The 20739-nt window shown below is 43.0% G+C and overlaps 1 protein-coding gene and 1 long non-coding RNA gene across 6 annotated transcripts in view; one reads left to right on the forward strand and one right to left on the reverse strand.

The window, feature by feature from the left end:
* The window catches only part of LOC108033860 (uncharacterized), a 37039-nt gene that overhangs the window by 5822 nt on the left and 10478 nt on the right, over positions 1-20739 (reverse strand). For 2 of the 4 annotated variants that reach the window (XR_007763356.1, XM_017108498.3), the window contains exons 2-13: positions 14380-15024; positions 8165-8260; positions 6920-7034; positions 6265-6359; positions 5034-5161; positions 4760-4971; positions 3344-3590; positions 2752-2865; positions 2000-2123; positions 1801-1915; positions 1570-1684; positions 4-1064 (exon numbers count right to left, since the gene is read on the reverse strand). Coding sequence is in view for 3 of the 4 variants with exons in the window: in XM_017108498.3 (XP_016963987.1) it covers positions 4-1064; positions 1570-1684; positions 1801-1915; positions 2000-2123; positions 2752-2865; positions 3344-3590; positions 4760-4971; positions 5034-5161; positions 6265-6359; positions 6920-7034; positions 8165-8260; positions 14380-14409 (2452 nt within the window). In the remaining variant the exon portion in view is untranslated. Of the gene's footprint in view, positions 1-3; positions 1065-1569; positions 1685-1800; positions 1916-1999; positions 2124-2751; positions 2866-3343; positions 3591-4759; positions 4972-5033; positions 5162-6264; positions 6360-6919; positions 7072-8164; positions 8261-14379; positions 15025-20739 lie in introns of those variants that run through there. The other 2 variants (XM_050884907.1, XM_050884908.1) reach the window with 2 other exon arrangements.
* On the forward strand, positions 7674-8818 carry LOC122818807 (uncharacterized). 2 transcript variants are annotated; one of them, XR_007763357.1, is made up of 2 exons: positions 7674-7844; positions 7999-8818. It is a non-coding gene; the product is annotated as an uncharacterized LOC122818807 (long non-coding RNA). The 2 variants fall into 2 exon arrangements; XR_006368297.2 differs by having other exon boundaries at positions 8091-8818.

The following is a 20739-nucleotide window of genomic DNA, read 5'->3' on the forward strand; positions in this document are numbered from 1 at the left end:
CACCGTATAACTTCCAGTTTGTGACTGGCGATACACTGATCCCACACTGGAATATAGACTGCTGTCCGGCCAGCGCCAAAGCAGCCGTATACCCGCCGTAGCTCCAGCCCCAGACGCCCATCCTGCGCGAATCGATGAAGTGCAGGTTGTCCCTGAGGTATTCGCTGACCTCCAGTTGGTCGGAGACCTCGACGCTGCCCAGACGCTTGTAGACCTCGTGGAGGAGCTGGTAGCCCTGGCCAGAAGATCCTCGTCCATCGATCTCCACGACTATATAGTCTTTGCTGCCGGACAGGTAGGTGTTCCAATCGACGTGCCAGCGATCGGTGACCAACTGGCTGCCCGGTCCCGAGTAGACATGCAGAATGGTGGGATACCGCGTGATCTCATCCTCGCGCAGAACAGGTGGAAGGTAGAGCCTGACCTGGGCATGATACCCGCCGGAGATCATCACAGGGAAGGTCTTGATCTGCGGCATGGCCGTCTTGGCCATCTTCTCCTTCAATCGGGTGTTGTTCTGCACGGTGACGAGGAGTTCCAGGAACTGCGACTTGGGCTCCTCCTTGGGCGTCTTTTGTTCCCCATTCTCAGTGGGGGGCTCCTCCTGTTGGGTACTTTGGCGTTTCACCTTGGTGATTTCCGAAGCGGTGGACTTGATGCCGTAGATTATAGCGGTGGGTACCACAGGCCCCAGGCAATCAACGAGGACATATTTCGCCTTTCGGGAGATGGGGAACTGTGCCTCGTGGTACAGGCAATCGCTGGGTGGTGGTGGCAGAGAAGCACTCTGACCCTTCCCCGGAGGCTGTTGCTCCACCGGCAGAGCGGGCTGGGGCGGCGGCGCCTCTGCCTCCTCGGAATCCTCCCAGTCATCATCCCAGGCAGTGACCAGCTTAGGCGGCGACTTGGTGTGACCCTCGTCGTAGCCCTCCGCCCACTGCGCTACCGCCGGACACGTGAGGCAGTCGGGTGGGTGCAGGGCCTGACCTTGGCGGGCTGGCAGGGCGGACACGCGATACAAATGCTGCTGCGAGGGCAGGCGCTCCGGAGTACCCAGGAAGTAGCTGCAAGCAGAGGGTAAAATATAAATGTATAATGATTAATACAATTTAATTTAATATCATTTATTATTTAATTTTTTAAACTATTTTGGTTTTATTAAAATATAAGTATCGAATCATTTCTGTAACATTCCTTTAAAGGAATTCCCTGTCGATAAAAAAAACTATACTCACTTTTATCCAACCCTCGAAACATACCTTACTTGTATCTCCCCAACCTCAACGAAAATTTTGGTAACGCATTGGAACCGAAATCTTCTCTTTGTTTTTCTCTATACCAACCACCCATTAAACACCAATTTCTGGTATCGGTACAATTATTTTCGTAGTTAAAATGAAATAATAATTGGATTAAGCGTTCCAGAGTCTAAATGCATATATAAACTGAGATTATGCGTAACCGCTTTCAGTATTAACCTAACAACAACTGTACGTATACGTTATATACACATCATTTTCCACCCAACGAACGGAAGTGGTCCGGTTTCGTGTGTTCGCAATCACTTACATCCAATTATCCAGCTGATCCCAGTGCAGCAATCGATTCACTTCGTAGGGCCCGTGGGTGAGGGGCAGTACCCGGTTCTTCTCGATGTCCACGTGCACGATGTGCCGGAAATAGCCTGTGATTAAGAGGTATTGGTTGCAGGAGCAGAGGGAAAGAGGAAATGGACAGGGAGAGAAAGCAGGCTTTGTCACTCAGGGAAACAAAGGCCAACCCGACAGCTCGGTGACTTACCAAACAGGCCGTCTCTTAGCGGGGAGATGGCCACATAGATGCTGGCGTTGGAGGCGAACAGCGGCACTGCGACCGTGTCCACCCAGCCACGTCCATCCCCGCTCACCCGGTGGGTCTGTGGGTCAATAGGCCAATGGATAGCGAAAGGCGGAAGGGGTTCATTAGCAGATTGGTGGCTCATCCAACCAATTGGACTCACCTCAATGCACTCGAACGACGGCGCCTTGCACACGCTGACCACCGATATGTTCTGCGGACGGTTGAGCCACACCACAGCGATCTTAGAGTGACTCACCCAACTGGCGCTGCTGAAGTAGTGATCCCTGCGGAGTAAGGAATAATATAAATAGATTATAATGCAAAGGTGCCTAGCTACCAGAGAGTATTATATTTTTCTAGAAACACACATTTTAAATTTACTCATGGAATTTTTTTTAACTTATTTGACTTTGTCTACAAGTGTTCATCAACCAATACTATTTATTTTAACCGTTGATTTTGGAAAAGTTGTATTTTTTCCAGGCGGAACAATATAAATAGATTATAATGCAAAGGTGCCTAGCTACCAGAGAGTATTATATTTTTCTGGAAATATACATTTTAAATTTACTCATGGAATTTTTTTAACTTATTTGATTTGGTCTACAAATTATCAACCAATTCTATTTATTTTCACCGTTGATTTTTGGAAAGGTGTATTTTTTCCAGGCGGAAAGTAATGCCTTTGGTAAGCCAGCTTTTTATATATAAAAAAAAATTCTATAGGTCCATTTCCGAAGTTTAAAATTAGCACACAAAAAAAAAACAGAAAGTCGCATGTTCATTGACATTTTTTAAATAACCATTTTTGAAAATCGTGGGTTCAATCTGGTAGTCTAAAAAAATGTTTGGATCCCTAAGCTGTTAAAAAAACACCTGCTTATCGGTATAATAAAGGAAGCACAGACTTACTCGTGGGCCAAAATTTGAGGAGGTTTCAGGTCTGTGATGCGCACTTGCTGCGGATCCTTGAGGTCAGCTACTCGAAGGGTTACCGTGGGATTTTGAGTGCCTGGTTTGGGATACCTGTGAAATAAACATACAAACCGTATGTTGACGAAGTTAGAGCTTTAATTATTTACTTCCTAAGGGATGATTTAAGCCCCCAAATGAGCAGACCTTTCCTTAGACCTACTTCGGGCTTTGATCTTCTCGAGGCCCGTCTAGCAATTTATCAAACCCAATTGACAGGGGATCAACCTTAATACGTCACAACTTGTTTAGGCTAACCGGAGTGTTGTATTGTCTTATGCTCAGAAACTAATTCCATGACCCAACTGTCAGCACAAACAAAGAGAAGGGTGGGAGAGGAATGGCCTGGGGAAAAGGTTGAATCCACCTGTGAAAAGGTCCATCCACTGTCACTCCATGAATTTTAAGCGTGAAGCTGGGGGCCATTAGATGTTGAGGGTGGGCAGGACAAGGATGAGGCCTGAGGCATCATTAACACATAATCGAAAAGTGATATAGCCAGAGCTCCGGACCTAATGGGGTCACGACTTACCGTAAGGACCTGATTTCCGGGTACAGGTTGGCATGCGGATTACTACCGCTCGACGTGGCGCCTGCTCCCCCGGATCCCGCTCCTCCGCCTCCTCCCGCTGCAGCTGCCGCTGGGCCTCCGGACGGACCCGTGGTCCCGTACCAGGCAAAGTGCTGCTCCTGGACGTGCGTATCGTTGAAGGTGGCAAACAGCATCAGTTGGCCATTGTCCGACATCCAAATCGCATTATTTGCATGAAGAATCTCCTCTGCGAAATGCGAAACAGAACGGAAAATGGAAATAAGTGCCTGTTGAGTAAGATATCGTGCAGCCGGCTTGCAAATAATGCAAATGCAAATGCGGTGTTCTGAATTTCAAGAATTTATCTTTTCTCATTTTCACCAGAAGGTGAAATGCAAGGGTTAATGACAATGTACGTTGGAAAAGACCTTTTGAAAATGAGGCTGTAAGAATTCAGATTGTTGAGCAGCTTAATTTCATAAAAAAGTATACAATTTTTACTTGTTACTTTATTATCAGGACAAGAACTGAATTGATTCCTGAAGCATTTCTGTGGTCGATTGTAATACAGTTTTAGGTAGGTTCCTCAAAAAAACTTTCGAAGTTTGGTTAGACAAAGCATAAATATCCAAAATTTGAATTATAATTTCTCTTAGAATATTTTAAGCATTTCATTAGTTTCAATTATCAGGAGATATGGAATCCAAATTTGGGGAGTGGCGGCTGCGTCCCACCGAAAACGTTTCCAAACCGTCCAGAACAAAACATTAAGACAAATCACTGGCTGTGAGTGGTTCGTTAGCGGCCAAACGCTTCACAATGACCTAAACCTGAGTCTTGTTGAAGACCAAATATCGTTCTTCTCAAGCAGGTACAACGACCGTCTAACTGCCCACCGTAATCGTCTAGCCCGGAGATTACAGGGGGCTATCCCAATTCGCAGGCTCAAAAGAAGACATTTTGGGCTGCTCCTAAGAGACTAATATGAATATATTATTTACTTGAAACTAGTCGTAATTTGATCTACTCCTATATACCAAGTTGAAAACTAATTATAATTTATAATTAAGAGATTATTTACTTAAGAAAACATTTAGGTTAAAGGCTTTAATTAGATCTGTTCCTGGATTATATTAAATAAAGATGTTAATTAAAAAAAAAAAAAAAAAAAAAAAAAGGAACTCAAATATGTCAATGTCAAGTCAAGTACTATTCCTTACAGCATACTTTAAGGAATTTGTTAGGTTCTGTCAGACCTGTAAAGATTTTGTTAGCCCCTCGACGCTTGTTTGACCACTTCTACATTAAGAACCACAAATACATAGATCTGGAATAAATCGCAAATTTGCGGTATGGAACAGCTCCGCCTCTCAAATCGTCGGTAATTCGTAGCTTAGTTTCCCGAATTTCCCTTACCTTCGTACAGCCAATCGGGTATGCCGTTGTACACCACTCCGGGCACTGCATCCTGGGTAATCCTGTGCACGGCCGGGCTGCGGACCTCCGTCCGGTAATAGATGTCGTAGCCCTCCACCCAGACCAGGGCGTTTCCAGCGGGCGTGAAGCGCGCGTAGTGCAGGTAGGGCCATTCATCCTGGTGCGGACTGTGGCGCAGCTTGATGCTCTCGCTGGCGGGGATTACGAATTCGGGGCTAAGTGCTGGAATGCGCGGCATTAAGCTGCAACTCACCTGGTCTGGATGTCGTAGAGCGTGTACTGGGCCAAATAGGAGTGCCGGAACAATTTCACAACATTCTGGGCCAGGAGCAGATATCGCTTGTCCGCCGATATGGTAAAGGTGAAGGGGGCCAGCGTTTTCTGTGTGGGGCAACGAGAGTGGTATTAAGAGCCTGCTGCAAATTATGCGGAAAACCGTTGAGAGAAGCCTGCCTGCCATCACCAGTGCGGCTGTTACAATGCGAACACGTTGCGTATACGCAATTTTAATTAAAATTTTAATGGTCTTTTCAGATTCGCACGCAGAATTGCGGAAGTTTGGTTGGTGGCGTAGCTCGTTGGAAATTTACGAAATTTGCGGCATTGTTTACGGGGACCTGAATACCCCAAACTGTTGCCGACGAGTTGCCGCCTTAATTTGCCTGGAAAACAGTCTGTAACTTATTCTCTGCAGAGCCAACTCAATCAAGAGGCAAGTTGATGTTTTGCATTTAGCTATTCACTGCTCACTTCTTGCCTGACTTTGAGCTTCGGCTTGCGAAGGCAAAGTTCCTTAGATCCTTAGCCGACTAAGAATTTGCATATCCATTATGCCATTTCGACTGCTCGACTCGTGTTTCTTTGGATTCGGCTGCACATTAATTATTTCCTCACTCAACTGGCAACTGTTGACTTGCAGTGCCAGCTGCACTTGTTGCGTTCTTGGCCCCTCGAGGCACTCGAAAACGTGTTTGCCTGCCAAGTTGGCAAAGGAAAGCTTTCTTTCTTGCCCCTCCCTTGCCTTGACTTTCCCTTATTTGTTTGCTTTTCAATTCCATCCGCGCATTATTCATTAGAAAGCGTTCTACCTCCCCGTGCTCTGGCCTTCACATGTGTTTACCCACTCATTGACATAAAAATCTTTCTGCCTTTTAGCGCTATCGCTGTATGGATTGAGGGGAAAGTCGCCGCACTCGGTTACGATAACTTGGCCCATTTGTTTCGCACACTTCTGTGCCCGCCATAATATCAGTTAACATTGCCAAGTCGAGTGTGTACACTTGAGATATCTGCCTAGCTGGGCGGGCCCGGTTCTCCCACCGCCCAGAGGCATACTATGCTATCTGGGACAACTCCCCGACTCGTAAATAAGATGGGGCAAATATTTATTCTGCTCAGAGAGATAAGGAATAGGCAAGCAAACAGCGGCAGTAGTGGGTGGCCGAAAGGGTGGTGGGAGACAGAAATCAACAAAATGTACTCACAAATGTCACATTGGACATGAGGACACGTTCCGAGCGATTGGCTGCGTTCAGCAGACAGATGCGACCCAAATGATCCTGGTACAGGAACTCCTCGCCTGCAAAAAATCAAACGAAAGCGGAAATTAAAAGCGATTTGACCGATGGAACGTTCTCCGAGAAGCACTCATCACGTACACCGCGAAAAAAGGGGGGTAACATATAACTAGGACTATAGTTTCAAATTGAATCTAAATAGTTAGGTGTTCCGTAAATATTGAGTCTTAAAATCATTTATAAAAAAATGCTTACAAGTATGCAACATTAAATAAGAAACCTTCGTTAGTTTTTCACAGCATATATACCGCCAAATTAAAAAATAAGTTTGACGCGAATTCCTTTTATGCAAAAACGTAAACAGGTGTTTAAGTTTAAAATAATGTAAATAATTAAAATACAAATTTTTTCAGATGTTTATTAGTTTTGCTTGAAATCATTTATATATAATGTGCTTAAAAGTAGGCAACAGTGCTTTTGAAAGCGGCTTATTTCTTCTACAGCATACTTTTGGTGATTTGAAACCATTCGTATTATATTTTTGTAAAAAGAATGCAAATTATTTTGAATTGAAACAAGCTTAGTAGCAACTAGATACACTAATCTCAGGTGTAGCACTCACCATCGATCCAGCTGCCATTTGAGTGCTGCGGCACGAAGAGGCCATCGACGATGTCCTGCAGCTTGATGCGCTGGCCTTTGACCCGCGGGCCCTCATCGGGGGGCGTGAGCAGCACCTTTTTTGATAAATGTAGAAATTTTATATGTTGTCTTCTGCACACTCACACTCAGATAGACAGTTAGGCAGACAGACAGACAGGCAGGCAGGCACACGTGAATAACACACACACAACATCAACAGCAACAGCAACAACGAATGGAGGGGAAAATGGTCGGTGGTGTGGGAAGGTAAATTTATCAGGCAGCCACAAATTCGAAAAAAAGTAAACAAGCAGACAAAAGACAAAAATGAGCGTAACGTATTTACACAAAAATTTATCACAGTGGTTTTATATACATTCAAAAGTACATACATATAAATATACACATAAATATTAATGGGAGTTTGAGTTTTCTTTTTACTTCGGCACTGAATGTTCGCTGAAATATTTACAAAGCCTGCCAAAAAGCAGGCCACAAAAATGTTGCTGGTGAACGACTGAATTTCGCCAATTAAAAGAGAAAACTTTCAACATCCAATTACGCGTGAGAGTTAGTTTTTTTCTGTGTCGCGAAGTGAACAGAGTATCATTTTACATATAAACAGAACTATGTTGCTATGTGGTTTCCCGTTTTGGAGCTATTTTTTACCCTCACTTACTGCCAAGAATATAGGAGACTTTGAGGCACTAATGTATAAATTTAAATTAAAATTAAAATTAAAATTAAAATTAAAATTAAAATTTTTAACTTAAAATTTCGTATTATAAAAGACCATTGCTTTGACTGTTCTATCAATATTGATACCAATTGTTTTGGCAGAGAATTCAAATTTCCGTATTAGAGGCTTATTTTCTCCTTTTAGTGTTTTTACTGTTTTTGTGTGGGTGAGTAAATGTGCTTGTGTTTTGACAGTATTGTGGTTATTGCTCTGGGCATGTTTTCTAAAACAAATTTAATTGCATGGTGCTTTTGGTGAATCAATTTTGGGAATTCGGGCTGGCCAACTGGCAATTGATGTGTGTCAATGGGGCGATCTAGCCTGGCTCTGAATCGAACTTAATTGCCCATAAATTCATTTGTAACACCGATTTCCGCAATTGTGTCAATTGGCTGCCTAAATATACCACCAGGGACTCTGGCCAAACATCATGCTGTACTGTTCGGGTTGGCCCTTGGGCCAAGTTAGCTGTTGACTCAAACTCACCACCGAAGTTACAATCAGGGCCAGGACTATGATGATGACCAGTAGCGCGATGAGGATCCCGCGCCAGTTCCTCTGGTTGGGGTTGCTGGAGACCAACTGTGGAGAATCACAAAAGAATAATCAGAAAGAACAGTGAAACACGAAGCATTAGGAAAATTAATTGCGAAGCGATGGAATGCAAATGCTGCCCATAAAGCGCACGTGCGGCTCATTACCCCCAAAGTTATGATAATAAACTGGCCAGAACCGCAAGTAATTGGTTGGCCAAGATGCAATTAGTAAAACTGATGATTCGGTTTCCCCCCCTTCCAGCGAGCTCATAAACGGTTCTCCCCTTTATTTATGTCTACCCTTAAACAAGCATGTAGAACAAACAGGCCCGGCCAGAACCCCTTGGAAATCACCGCCTAATGCATATTTAATGTTGTCAAGCACAAAGGCGAACAGAAACCCAAGTTAAACACACGACAAAAACTAAACTCACGCAGCCCGTACGAGTTGATACCGATTGGGACGAGGATTTGGGGCTTCTGTCTGGGGGACTCTGCCAGACAGGCTCATATACAACTCCGCTTAGCCGAATAATTAATTAAGGGCTCATAAAACTATGCTGTTCTGGTAGATAATAAAGAAATGGCAATGTATTAATCAAGAGTTGCGTGCCAAAATGCTTGGGCCCGTCAAATTAATTCCGCAAACAGGGGCTATTGGTTTTAATATGATTCGAGCTGATGTTTTGCTATTAAAATACTTGACATTCCCTATAAATTTAAGTTCAGTGGCGGAGGTTCGTTTTGGGTTACAAACAAATCAAGAGCACAGGACAAAAGTCCCCAACTAATCGATTTTCCCACAGTGTGTCCACCAGGGGTATACACAGGATAGAGAGGTAGTGTTCAATTAAAATCGCATAAATATAGTATGTTCAACCCGCAAAAGCTTCCCTTCTGCCCATCAAGCGCGGTTCTTAATTAATAACACGACTCACCTACAAATGGGGGACAAATTGCGAGTGAGCATGTGTACCTGAGTGCTCGGCGTCCTTTGCCAGCATGTTTATTTATAAGGCATCCCCCATTCAGCCCCTATAAATATCCAGAATTTATTACTCGCCCCGCAGTTGCGCCGCAAATAAGGAGGAAGCAGCGTAAACTGAACTATCAAACTACAATAGAGACCTCAAGCTCTGCAAACTTTCGGGCAACTTTTCTTTGCCGCTCTGCTGAATGAAAATATTTTCGGGGAACAATCATAATAATAATGCTTTCTTGAGGGCACACGCGGCGTATACTTCATTTGTCCTAATTGAATTGAATTTATTTTCGTCAGGAGGGTCAAGTAATAGAGTCCTCGGGACAGGAGATGTCGAATCACTCAGCTTGATTGCCAGGATGGGGAATACTTTCTTGCACACAAGCTCAAGTAAATATGCAAAAGTAGGGCCATAAATGAAATTTAAACACTCAACTTGATGAGTTGCTGTTAACGCTAAAGGAATTAAAAGTAATGACAGTCATCAATTTGAACAAAGACCGTCGCTGCCTCAAAATTGAATGAGTTTACTTCTGACGTTCTGGTGTTATGGGCGATTTTCAGGATGCCAGGGAATTGGCGGAGCACATGAGCAGCGCCTCCTATTCATTTCAATAAATTTTTAATGCCCTGCTATTAGGCCGGAAAATATTATTTCTAGACAGGGCAATTTTGCGAAAGAGAAAATTAGTTGGCTGTAAATCCGGCTGGCAGCGCAGTAAAGGCAACATAAAGTGGTTGCGAAATATATAAAATATTTCAAAGGCGGTTTGGTAAAGCGAATGAGTTGATTTAATTTATACAATATATATTTTTACATTTTCAAAACCCCCATTTAGCGCCAGTTATCGAAAAACTATTCCGCTTTTCCAGAAGCTATGCCTGCCAAATAATTAAACCGGGTACGATAAATACAAAAAATAAATCTATAAATTCGAGGACCATAAATAAACAAACTTGGCCGATTTTAAGCAAGATTTTCCGATTCCCTGCGATCTCGGTTTCCCCGAGCGGCAATAAATAAAAGCGAAGGCCACCCGCTTTATGGCCTTTTTTCCTGGCGTGCAAACTTTGCGGCCCGAATCGGAAAATATTGTAACCAAAATTGCACACAATGCGACACTCGATGTATGAAAATGAAATGCACGAGCGGAAATCGGCATGAAAGCGGATAGCGATTTAAGAGCTGGGGAAAAAAAAAAAATCAAATTCCCTTGATTGTGAAAAAAGAAAGCCTCTTTCTCCGTTCAATGATGTTTGTTCGTGGAATTTCCTCGTTTTTTTGCACCGCTCTTTATTTTGCTGACTTCTGATTATCGTGGGATTCTGGATCAACATTGTTATCATTTCTTTCTCATTCTGTCCGCAAACAGGGAAACCAGTTTTTCCCTTTGGGAAAAAGCGGAAAACTGATTAAATTCCAGGTTACCTGAGATTTGAGCCACCCGAATAACCGGAACTGCTAAAGTATTCTTTTTCAGGCATCGTACAGAGTTTAAATTTAATCCATTCGGGTGGTGGAGCTGGAAACCTTTCCCGACCAAGCTTAAAAGCAGGGAATAACCAAATTAAGTCCTGCTCTGTGCCCCTCTCACCTGCTTTACCAACCCACTTTCACTTTCGCTTTCTCCGAGCTGGCCAGGGGGCAGAGATAATGCGACTGGGCGCGGGGGACCCACGGCACCCACCTACACCCTCAATCCCGAGCAGAGCATTAGCTGCCTTTTGCGGTTGAGCTGGGCAAACTTTGGTTGCTCTTCGAGTGCAGAAAGTTGAAAGAGCCAGCTGGCTAAGGGGTTTCAGGGGTTCTAGGGGGTTGTAAGGTGGTTTCGGGGAGATGCTGGCTGAGTCCTGCAGAGCCGCCGGTTATTTGCATAAGTTGTCATAGTTATTAAGCTCTGAGCGTTAAAATTCCTTCCTGCATACTTTTAAGCGCATTAAAAATAGATGCCAGTTATAGTATTTGTCGAACGAAAGGGGAAAAGGGGCGGCGCAGGGGCGTGGCTACATGCCGCTGGCAGTGAAAGTGTCGTTTTCAATTAACTTTCGAGTTGGCTCAGCAGCGCTGGAGAGGACCCAGTTAATCGCATTAGGAACCATCTGTTTGGCACACAAAAAGAAGGTCACTACGGTCTTCGAACCAGGGGCTTAAGCATTTTCCATCTTGAAATTATATTAATTATATAAAATGTATATAATATGCGGAGGTTCGTTTATATTTTAAACGGATATTGCTACTGCTGTACCGGAAAATACCCAAATTAACTAATAGCTTCATAAAAATGGTAAATGCTTTGTTTAATGAACCTTTATAGATTATAAAGAATAATAAACTATACTTTAGGAGGTGAAACCAGTAAATGGATTCATCGCGTGAGACCCGCGATGCCGCTTACAGGACCCAGGATCAGCTGAGGCAGCAAAGCCCTTCTCATGGGGGGGTCGACATAAGTAAGCAATCTTTATGGCCTGCTGCCTTGCTGCCAAACAGCCATACGAACAATCCATAAACAGTCCTTCGGCGATTGCAGAATGCGGCCCCATGGAAGTGCATCCTTGCACGCTACTTGCACTAGGCGCCCGCGAGTGTGTTGGTGAGGCTCTCAAGTGTGCGGCTGTCCTGTGTCTGTCTGTGTCTGGCTTTCCGGCGTGCCAGCCATTGTCTACCTGCGACTCCTGCCCGGCCCGCCCCTTTCAACTGGCTTTCGCCGTTGTCAACAGCAGTTTAGCTCAAGGCCACAGCGGCACAGCCTTTGCTATACCCGTCATGTGGGTGCAGGATCCTTTCTGTATGTGTGTGTGTGTCAGGCGTGTGTGTGGGTGAGCGGGTTTCCTCTGTGCCAACACATACTTGAGCTTCCATTACACGGCCATGATTGCTTACTTTTTGCTTGCGCCTCTGCCTTCCGCCGGCAGGTGGCGCACCTGTCGGCGGTCGTTAAGTTGCTGAATTTGTCAAAATAAAATGTAATATGCCAGCGCTGACACAATTGGACGCGATGTGCAGGGGCTGCCTTCGCGCGGCAGTTCAAGCAAGAACGATTACTGTGAACCTTGCCCCCAGGGGTGGCACTTTATGATTTTAGGGTTGGCTAAGCTTGATATGTGGCTTGAAAAATGGAGCAGAAATTGTAATAACTCAAAATAAAGCTGTACATACACTTTAGTATATATATTTTCTTTTAGTTTTATTTTTGTATTAAGTGAATTGAATTTAAGTGAGTGGAGGTTTAAATTTGAACCCTTAGGAAACTATTTGTAGATGAAGAGAGTTATTTTACTATCTACTTATTTAATCTACTAGAGTCATATCACATTGCCTAAAAAAATGTTCTTAGGTATATTTGCCGTTGGTTTATGGATTTGGTTCGAGTAAGAAAAGAAAAATAAATTTTAAGGCCATACAAATCATGATTTGTATCAACATTTTAGAAGATACCAGTAAGGAGGAGAAAACCAAAACGGTTTCCAAAATTATATTGTGGAAAAATAATACCTAGACATTCTCATAATTGACCTAGAATGACGAAGTTAATTTTCTTAGATATGAATGCGATTTCTGGGAAATGGTTTTTGTTAGGTTTGTTCTACATTCATATCCCGAAAATTGTTGCTAGGTAAAAAGTTCGGACTCGGACACCCGCATTTAGACACATTTTTATGAGGAGAGGATATTAAGACCTTATTGCCTCTGTCTACGAACTCAATCAACAATTGTCTATTTGAAGCTTTATCTGCATTGGATGATTTTATTCGACACTTTTTTCCGTGCTCAATTGAGCGGCATGCCTACGTCCCAACAACACCCATCAGAGGGCATCAGCACAGTCAAAACAGTTAATATGAACATGGAATTCCACTGTCAAACTCAACTGATCCTATAATGGACGAGCAAAACTTTGCGCTGCCAAAAACCAAATCGTCAGTGGGAAATTCCGGCTAATTGATTTCCGCCCGAATGGCTGATTGCCATTTGGACTGGCTGTTTATCTTTGCAGCCGTTTGACACTCCCTCTTCGCATGGAAAATCCTCATCACCCCGCCCAAGCCCGCCGGACAACTTAGTATGCGGAGCACACACAGTCACGGACATGCGGTGCATGGCTAATTCAATTTTGCAATTGTAGTCGGCACTGTCAGCGCTTTGCATTTGAATAACATGCGGAATTTATTTCAATTAGCAGCGCAGAACCGCCGAGTTGATTCCACGGCGCCGCAAGGAATGCAGCGAAGCGGGAAAAGCTGACCATCAAAGTCGGAAAAGCGGAGGAGGAAGAGCAAGATGGAAATTCAAGTTTCCCGACTCGTTGAGTGAACTTTTCTGCCATCCCCAAGTACTGCCACAAGTTGAAATCAGAGTGAGTCGCGACTGAAGTGGCTATGTAAGAGCTTAGTCAGCTTGTCGGCCAAGTGGAGCTAATAATAAGTCCAATCGCGGAAGGTAATCTCTGGGCAAACCAATCAGGGATTTCCCCAAGTGTCACTGGCTGGTTGCCATTCGTGTTTACTACCTCATCTACAACGCTCTTTGAGTATTTAAGTTGAGCAAATTTACAGAAAGCCCTGACTTGAATCTTTGTGAAAATCCTTGGGGTAAACATCCTAAAAATTATGTTTGCCCTCATCTATTTCTTTCCTAGGATCGAAAAACCTACCCTTTTACAACAAATCCTCCTAAAGAATTTGTAATTTAGTAGCATACTCATTATGTTTATTTTTAGAAAATTTACTTTAAATTATTTTTTAATAAAGAAACCATTAAACTTCCAAAAAACCTTCAGCGATGCTTAATAATTTCTCACTAATTACAAATAAAACATGTAATAACAATAGTTCCCCGAAAGCTTATAAATATGTTAATTCAATTTTATAACAATAACCCTTGCAATATGATTACGACATCCCCACTTTCCAATACCAACAGTCTGCTGGCGCTTTTCCATTTTCCCAGCCATTAAACAATTTGAAATTTTAATCCCAACGGCAAGTTTGGGGTTCCTTGAGCTCCGAATCCTGCCGGCTAATCCCCGGAATCCAGGAAGAAAGAAACGGAATTGGGTAACCCGGCACGCGCACACACGTTTTGGGGAATATTTGTTTTTAAAATTAATTATGCCTAATTATATTTGGGCTCAAAACATATTCGCTTTTTTCCCCGCCGGTTGTGTAACAAAAGAAATTACCTCATCATCGTAATTATCCTGCTCCGGCATGACTCGGTGTTTGCGGGCTTAGGGCGATGGATTTAGCGGAAGTCCGTTGGGCGGTGATGGGTGGTGGATGGTTGACAAATTAAAGAGGCCGCCGGCTGTTGTCTCCGCGTTGTTTCTTCGCTGGCTTTATGCTTTTTAGATTGCTAATCGAGTCTATTAATTTTCATCGGCGATAATTTGCCAGCTCTTCCAATTTGTGTAATTCTCCAAATCGAAATCAAAATCAGCTCGCTGAGGCTGCTGGCTTCTGGTGGGGCTCTATATAACTGGAGTTGCTTGCCTGGGCCATGCTATCGAAAATGATTTTTGAGCTCGTCCTTGACTTTTGCCAGATGTCCTTCGGCCCATCAGGCACCCCTGAAAGTGTTGTTGTACTGTTGTAGCTGTTGCTAATTATGAGTGCCCGTTGTTTTTGGCTTTCGACGCTTGACTTAGGAACTTTCCGCCACGGTCCTTGCAATGCGCTTTTGCTGTCCTCACTAATGAGCATACATTTTCAATTTTCCCAGCTGCAGTGGGTCTGGGCTTTCCTTTTTTCCCTCGTTGGTGTTGCTTGTTGGTGTAGTTGCAGTCGTTGGTGGGACACTAATGATGCAGCATACTTTTAGGCAAGCGCTAAATTGGTAGAGAGTGGGTTTCGGGATGGGAAGAAAAAACACACACAATATATTTCAAAATGCAGTTCTTGCTTAATTATTTTTTGTTGCTCTTGTGTTTAGTTGTTCATCATCTCTGTGTGCTGTTTTGCTGTACTTGTTGTTAGTGCCAATTTGTTGTGTTGTGCTTTTAGCCTTGCAAGCCTGTGTGTGTGTGAGTTAGTGGGGTGCTTATGTAACATGACACATGCTCCTTGCCGCTGTGCTGCATACTTTTTGGGACTGCTGGTGTGTTGTGCTCATGTGTGTGTGGGCTTGGCTTTTCTGGCATGTGAATGTGGGTTAAGTAGTCTAGTGTTTAAATATTTACATAAACAAAGGCCACCGCCCAAAAGCAGGCAATGTAAGTTCTAATTACATGTTAGATGGCAGCACTGCAGGGTTGCCTTTGTTTCCATTTTATGCAGCTGTGTAGTGGCGGGTGTAGAGCATGCAGCAGGTAGGGTTGCCCCCAAAAACTAATCTGTTTATTATGCAAAATGTTGAATGCGATGGGAAAGAGGGGGCGCGGATTCAACACTTTTAACATGACTAGGTTGTTATATGCAAATTTAACCCTTGGGGCGGATGGGGGTGTTAATAGCATTACATTTTCAATTTAAGTTATGGCAAGTTTTTATTTCGCGTTTTTCCCTTTTTCTTGGTACGCCGCCTAAGCAGCTTATTATGCAAAATGCTTGCACAGTAAACGATGGATAAAATGCATATTGGGGGATATTCACAGTTGGATGGAGGTTGTTTCGTAATACGGCTTATTGATTCGTGGAATATTCGCAGAATTAGGTTGATAGTTAGAGGAAGTAAGGGAGCTCGGAGATTATTCATAAGTGAACTTAAAAGAAAATGTAATAATTGATTTTAAGTTCTTATATTGCCCGAATAACGATTTCCTTTAAGCTTTTTCCCTGCAACTTCTGCACAACAATGACTTAACAACTTGTAGAGCCCCAAGAAGATCCCGCTCATGTTATCCCCATAATCCGAGGGCTAACAAAGCTATTTTCTATTTCTATACTATAATTACCCAGAATGTCAGCTTTATAGCCCCATGGTCTGAGGAAGACAAATGACACCACACTACACTCCAATGGAACCACAAAACACCGCTCTGCACTGGCTGCCTCCTCTAGGAAATCGTTAGGACTTGGCCCCCAGGGAAGCTTCGGCTTAAATAGCCAATGACACACAAATAATCCACAATAGAACCCCAAAAGGAGCGGGAAGGAGGCAAAGAGTGTTTATCATTCGCCTGAGTCATCTTTAGGGAGCGTTTACTGTGCACTCTTCCTGGAACGCATTACAATGCATAAACTTTCGGTCATTGTGCGCTTTCAGCTCGACTTTCACCTCAGCCGACGGGCAACTATAAATTCAAATAAAATGTGTATAAAGGAATACACAATTCTTGTCCTAAGCGTCAGCTTTGGAAACAATGGAAATGTTTGATATAGAAGCCGGCATAAATTTCATTAATTTTTTGGTACCCAAATTGTTTGGAGCTCTTCCCGTGCTTTATTCTGTATTGTTTTGCCTTACTCCTGGCTCGCTTGCCCAGCCGAGCGGGAATTATATTGTTTTCATAAAAATAAATTCCATTCTTTCTCCCAAACAATATGGCATTCAAAAATTTCTTATATTCGCTCACAGAAGTGGTGTTTAAGGTGCCTGTTTTAAATTTGGTTAGTAACGTTTAAAAAGTAAATATGGCGGTGATTCCTTGTTATGCGCAGGCTGTATTTTTTTGTACGAATTAAACCTGCATATGAAATACTTGCTGTAACACAAAACGCATGGCTTAATAGTTGGAATTAAATTTAGTATGCAACCTTTAATGGCAAATGCTCTGAGTGTGGAAAATTCTCATCCACTTCTAACGGTTTGTACTTTTCATTTTTATATATTTTTGCAAAACGTTTTTTGCTTTCTCTGCAAAACTTGGATTCATGTATTTTGTTATCAACATGTTGACATTCATTCGGGTGGTGGAATGGAGATAGGAAAGGGAATGGAATACGGACCCCACAGCCCCTCCGACTTTTATTGTTCTATCTCGCTCTGCGCCCAACTTCCGGCAGAATGCAACCGTGCGTAAGTCGCTTCCGGTCGAAGGCCGAGTGCCCGCCTCATGAAGTGCTATGCCAACACACTCGAATGTATATATCTCGTTGGCCGTATATCATGCTCATGGCATTTTGCGAAAATTTTAAATTTATTGCTTCAATGAAGCGGCAAAACCTCGTACACCAAATCTACATTCGTGCAATATGAATTGTTGATTATTTCGAAAGAAGCCCCCGCTCAAAATGTCTGAGCTGTAGCCCACATACGGCTACGGTTGCCAGGGAAAATCAATTGCAGCTGCGGGAAACGTGTTGCAGGCGGGCAATTTGAGAGGACACTTTTGTGGCTTTTGCCGTCGCTGTTACGTGCCACTTATCGGTTGGACCACGGCCCATGTTGCACGTATATATACTTATGTGTATACGTAAACCGTAAACGTTTTTAGGGGCTTTGCGGCAAGGCTGTCTGACTCCTGGCTGCTTTACTACGCCAGCCATAATGTTTCATTAGTGGTCGCTTCACTGCTCCTCCGCAGTAAACATATAGTGGATGGAGGCGCAATGTAGGACAGGGGGTCCAAGCGTGTGCCCCTTGAAATCCAATTGAAATCGTAATAATTTAACCCTTGGTTACAAGGGCGCTATAAATAAATTTTAATTAAAATCGCTTTTGAAATCTGCGGGTACACTCACGTGCCCCTAGAAATAGATCTTTAAATGAATCCTTAGATATTTTAACAACCGACTAACTAAAAGTATATTTAAAGCTTTACTCTTTAAAGCGCATAAAAAATATAAATATATTATTGTGTTATGTTATATTTAAAATGTTTTTAAAATGGTAAGTTTTGGAAAACTAAGTAATACTTTTCTAAGATATTTTTAGGAGAAAAACACTTTCTGCGAGAGTTATGTTATTAAAATGCCATAAAAGTCTGCAATTATACTTGCCGGAATTCAAATTGACTATCTAGTTGCGTCAAACTTAATTCCATAATTTGCCCCTTCTGCCCCGCCCATTAAGGGCGTGGAACTGCCTCCCACTTGAACAACAAAATATTGCGCAGCATAAAATTAGGCTGTCATCGTTAAACGGGGCAGAAAGAAGCCACCCAGGGGGAGGGAAACGGCGAGGCCATCCCTTTCACCCCTTCGGTGACTATGGCGACGGGGCTTGCACATTAGTTTTAATGCATGTTTCATGCGCCATTAGGCTTAATTAGTGGCATTCGCAGCCCCCACGGAGCTCAACTTAAATGGCTTTCGATGTACACAGTTGCAGGGGTCAAGGGTTGGGGGCGGCGTTTCGACCGGAAGGCAGACCGACAGACATGCACTTTTATTATTGTCGCCCCGCGTTGCACGACTCGGCACGCCGTGAGCTCTTAACTCCGCTCCTGAATCAACATTAAGCCCAGCGGTCGCCGGCATTCATCAGTCGTTCATTTATTTTAAGCCTCCCCTCCCCCTTCCCCTCCACACACGCGGGCGGAAGAAAAATTAAGATTTAATTAAGAAAAATAATAAATGCTCTTGGCCATGGTGCACAAGCCAGTCCGAGCCCGGGCTTAAAGCTGGGGCAAACAAATTGTCTCTTATAGCACGGCAAGGCCTTTCGGCCTTGGCGGCAAGCAGGGATTTCCATCTCGACAGCTCCCATTTAAAACATCCTACTGTCCTGACGATGTGATGGCAACAATGCCGAATGCCAAGTTTAGATGCTTTGCCTCTGGCGAAAGGCAGTTGATTTGTCCCCAGATTGAAGTGCTTTTGGGCAGTGATGCGGTTGAGGCTGGAAACTTTAAGTTGGGTACTTTTAGCCCAAGAAGGTTAGGGGTCGCACAAGGGAACCTGTGTTAAGAGTGCCATAGAAACTCATTGAAATTGGGTATAAGTATTTAAAGTCAACAGGAAGGATCGTATTGAAAAGAGCTTCTATTGAAAGTGTACATTTAAATATTTCACCTCTTCTTCTTTTGACAAATTCTCTTCCAATTTTATTTCTGTATGAAGGGGCAATAACTTTGGTTTTAAATTACTTGTAAACGTAATTTTAGGCGTCTAAAAGTATGCCTTAAAAGAGGCTATTCCTCTACCAGAGCAAGCTTCCGATTATATATTTTTCCACTGCCTATTTGTAGGCTCTAATTGTAGGGTAATTTAAAGCCCCCATGTTATACATTTGTTCTTCCGCATAAAAAGCAATCCAAAGTGGGGTTCAAACTGTCTTCCCGAGCATGGAGTTATGTGTTATGTTTTCCAGCTGATTTAGCCAGCATCTCTGTTGATTTCAGATACTTCCGCCGAATGGCGCCAACACTTTATGGCCAAAAGCAATGGACGCGTCGGCTTAGGGCCCATAAACATAAACTGGCTAGTCGCCGGGCCATTGAAGCGAACAAAATGCTCGACATGTTTGCCCAGACAGCCGAAACAGAAACAGAAACTCAGACCGGGAATTGGAATAAATTTGGGCAAAGGCAACTGAAAGTGGCCCCAGAAACGAGACTAGTTAGCTTGGACAGCAAGCGATTGTCGAATTGTAAAGCGAGGCATAAAAGCCAAATTAGAAGGGAAGTCAGTCAAAGTAAATAAACAAATAAAGACGACGGCGACGACAAATGACAAGGAATATAAGACAAGTCCATGTCTCCTCGTTTCGTTTCGTTCCGTTCCGTGCTGGCTTTATTTCGCTTTTCTTTTTCTCTCGGACCCATTTCAGTACAAATTTATGGCCCACATTTCCAGAGAACATTTTTCACCTTGTAAAAGTCAAGACCGCGAAAAAACAAAATTACATAAAGGCCCGCGGAGAGAGCCAAGCAAATTTCCAGCGTGCACATTCAAAAATTATCAAAACAAACACGGCCGCCGCCGAATTGTAAAAATCGGCATGAAAATATTCTACCAAAATAAACAGGCCCCGAAATGTTTAAATATCTCTGAGAGAACTGGAGACATTGGACGGAAGGCCCAAATACACAACGGTGGAATGAGACAATATTAAAAGCAAAAGTTCATCAAGATAAATACACAAAGTGCAATCGATCGATTCCAGATAATGTACCAATTTTACCAAAAAAAGATGTCTGTGCGGAACGTGTGGGTTGCCCATTTGAGTGCTGATGACCTGTTCGGGATAAGCGAACGAAAGGTCACTTTATACAAAATTTGTTTCCTTTAACTGAGAGATTTACTACATAACACCCAGTCGATTTGTTTTCTTAGTAATCTATAGGTCAATTGAATCGGTTTTGAATAAATAAGGACGGGGTTGTTTTAAGACTTGCTATTCAAGTTTAAATAGGTCTATTTAAATTATAAAAAAAACACTTATCTTGCTTTTCCTGTTTTTCAATTGGGAAAGATACATATAATATATATTTATCTTAAACAGATTTTTTAAATTCAGAATATAAATATAAAACCCCTCATTTACACCTATGAGCGTAAGCCCTGGTAATATATTCGAGCCCCTGACATTACCCCTACCACAACTCACGTAGGAAAAGCGACTATAAATAACAGGAAAATGTTTTGATTACTGCCGCAAAAAGCTTTTAATGTACAACCTGGCGTATACACAATATTTTACATTAAGCCAACAAACAAAG

Source organism: Drosophila biarmipes, chromosome 2L (assembly GCF_025231255.1).
Source record: "Drosophila biarmipes strain raj3 chromosome 2L, RU_DBia_V1.1, whole genome shotgun sequence".
Lineage (NCBI taxonomy): Eukaryota > Metazoa > Arthropoda > Insecta > Diptera > Drosophilidae > Drosophila > Drosophila biarmipes.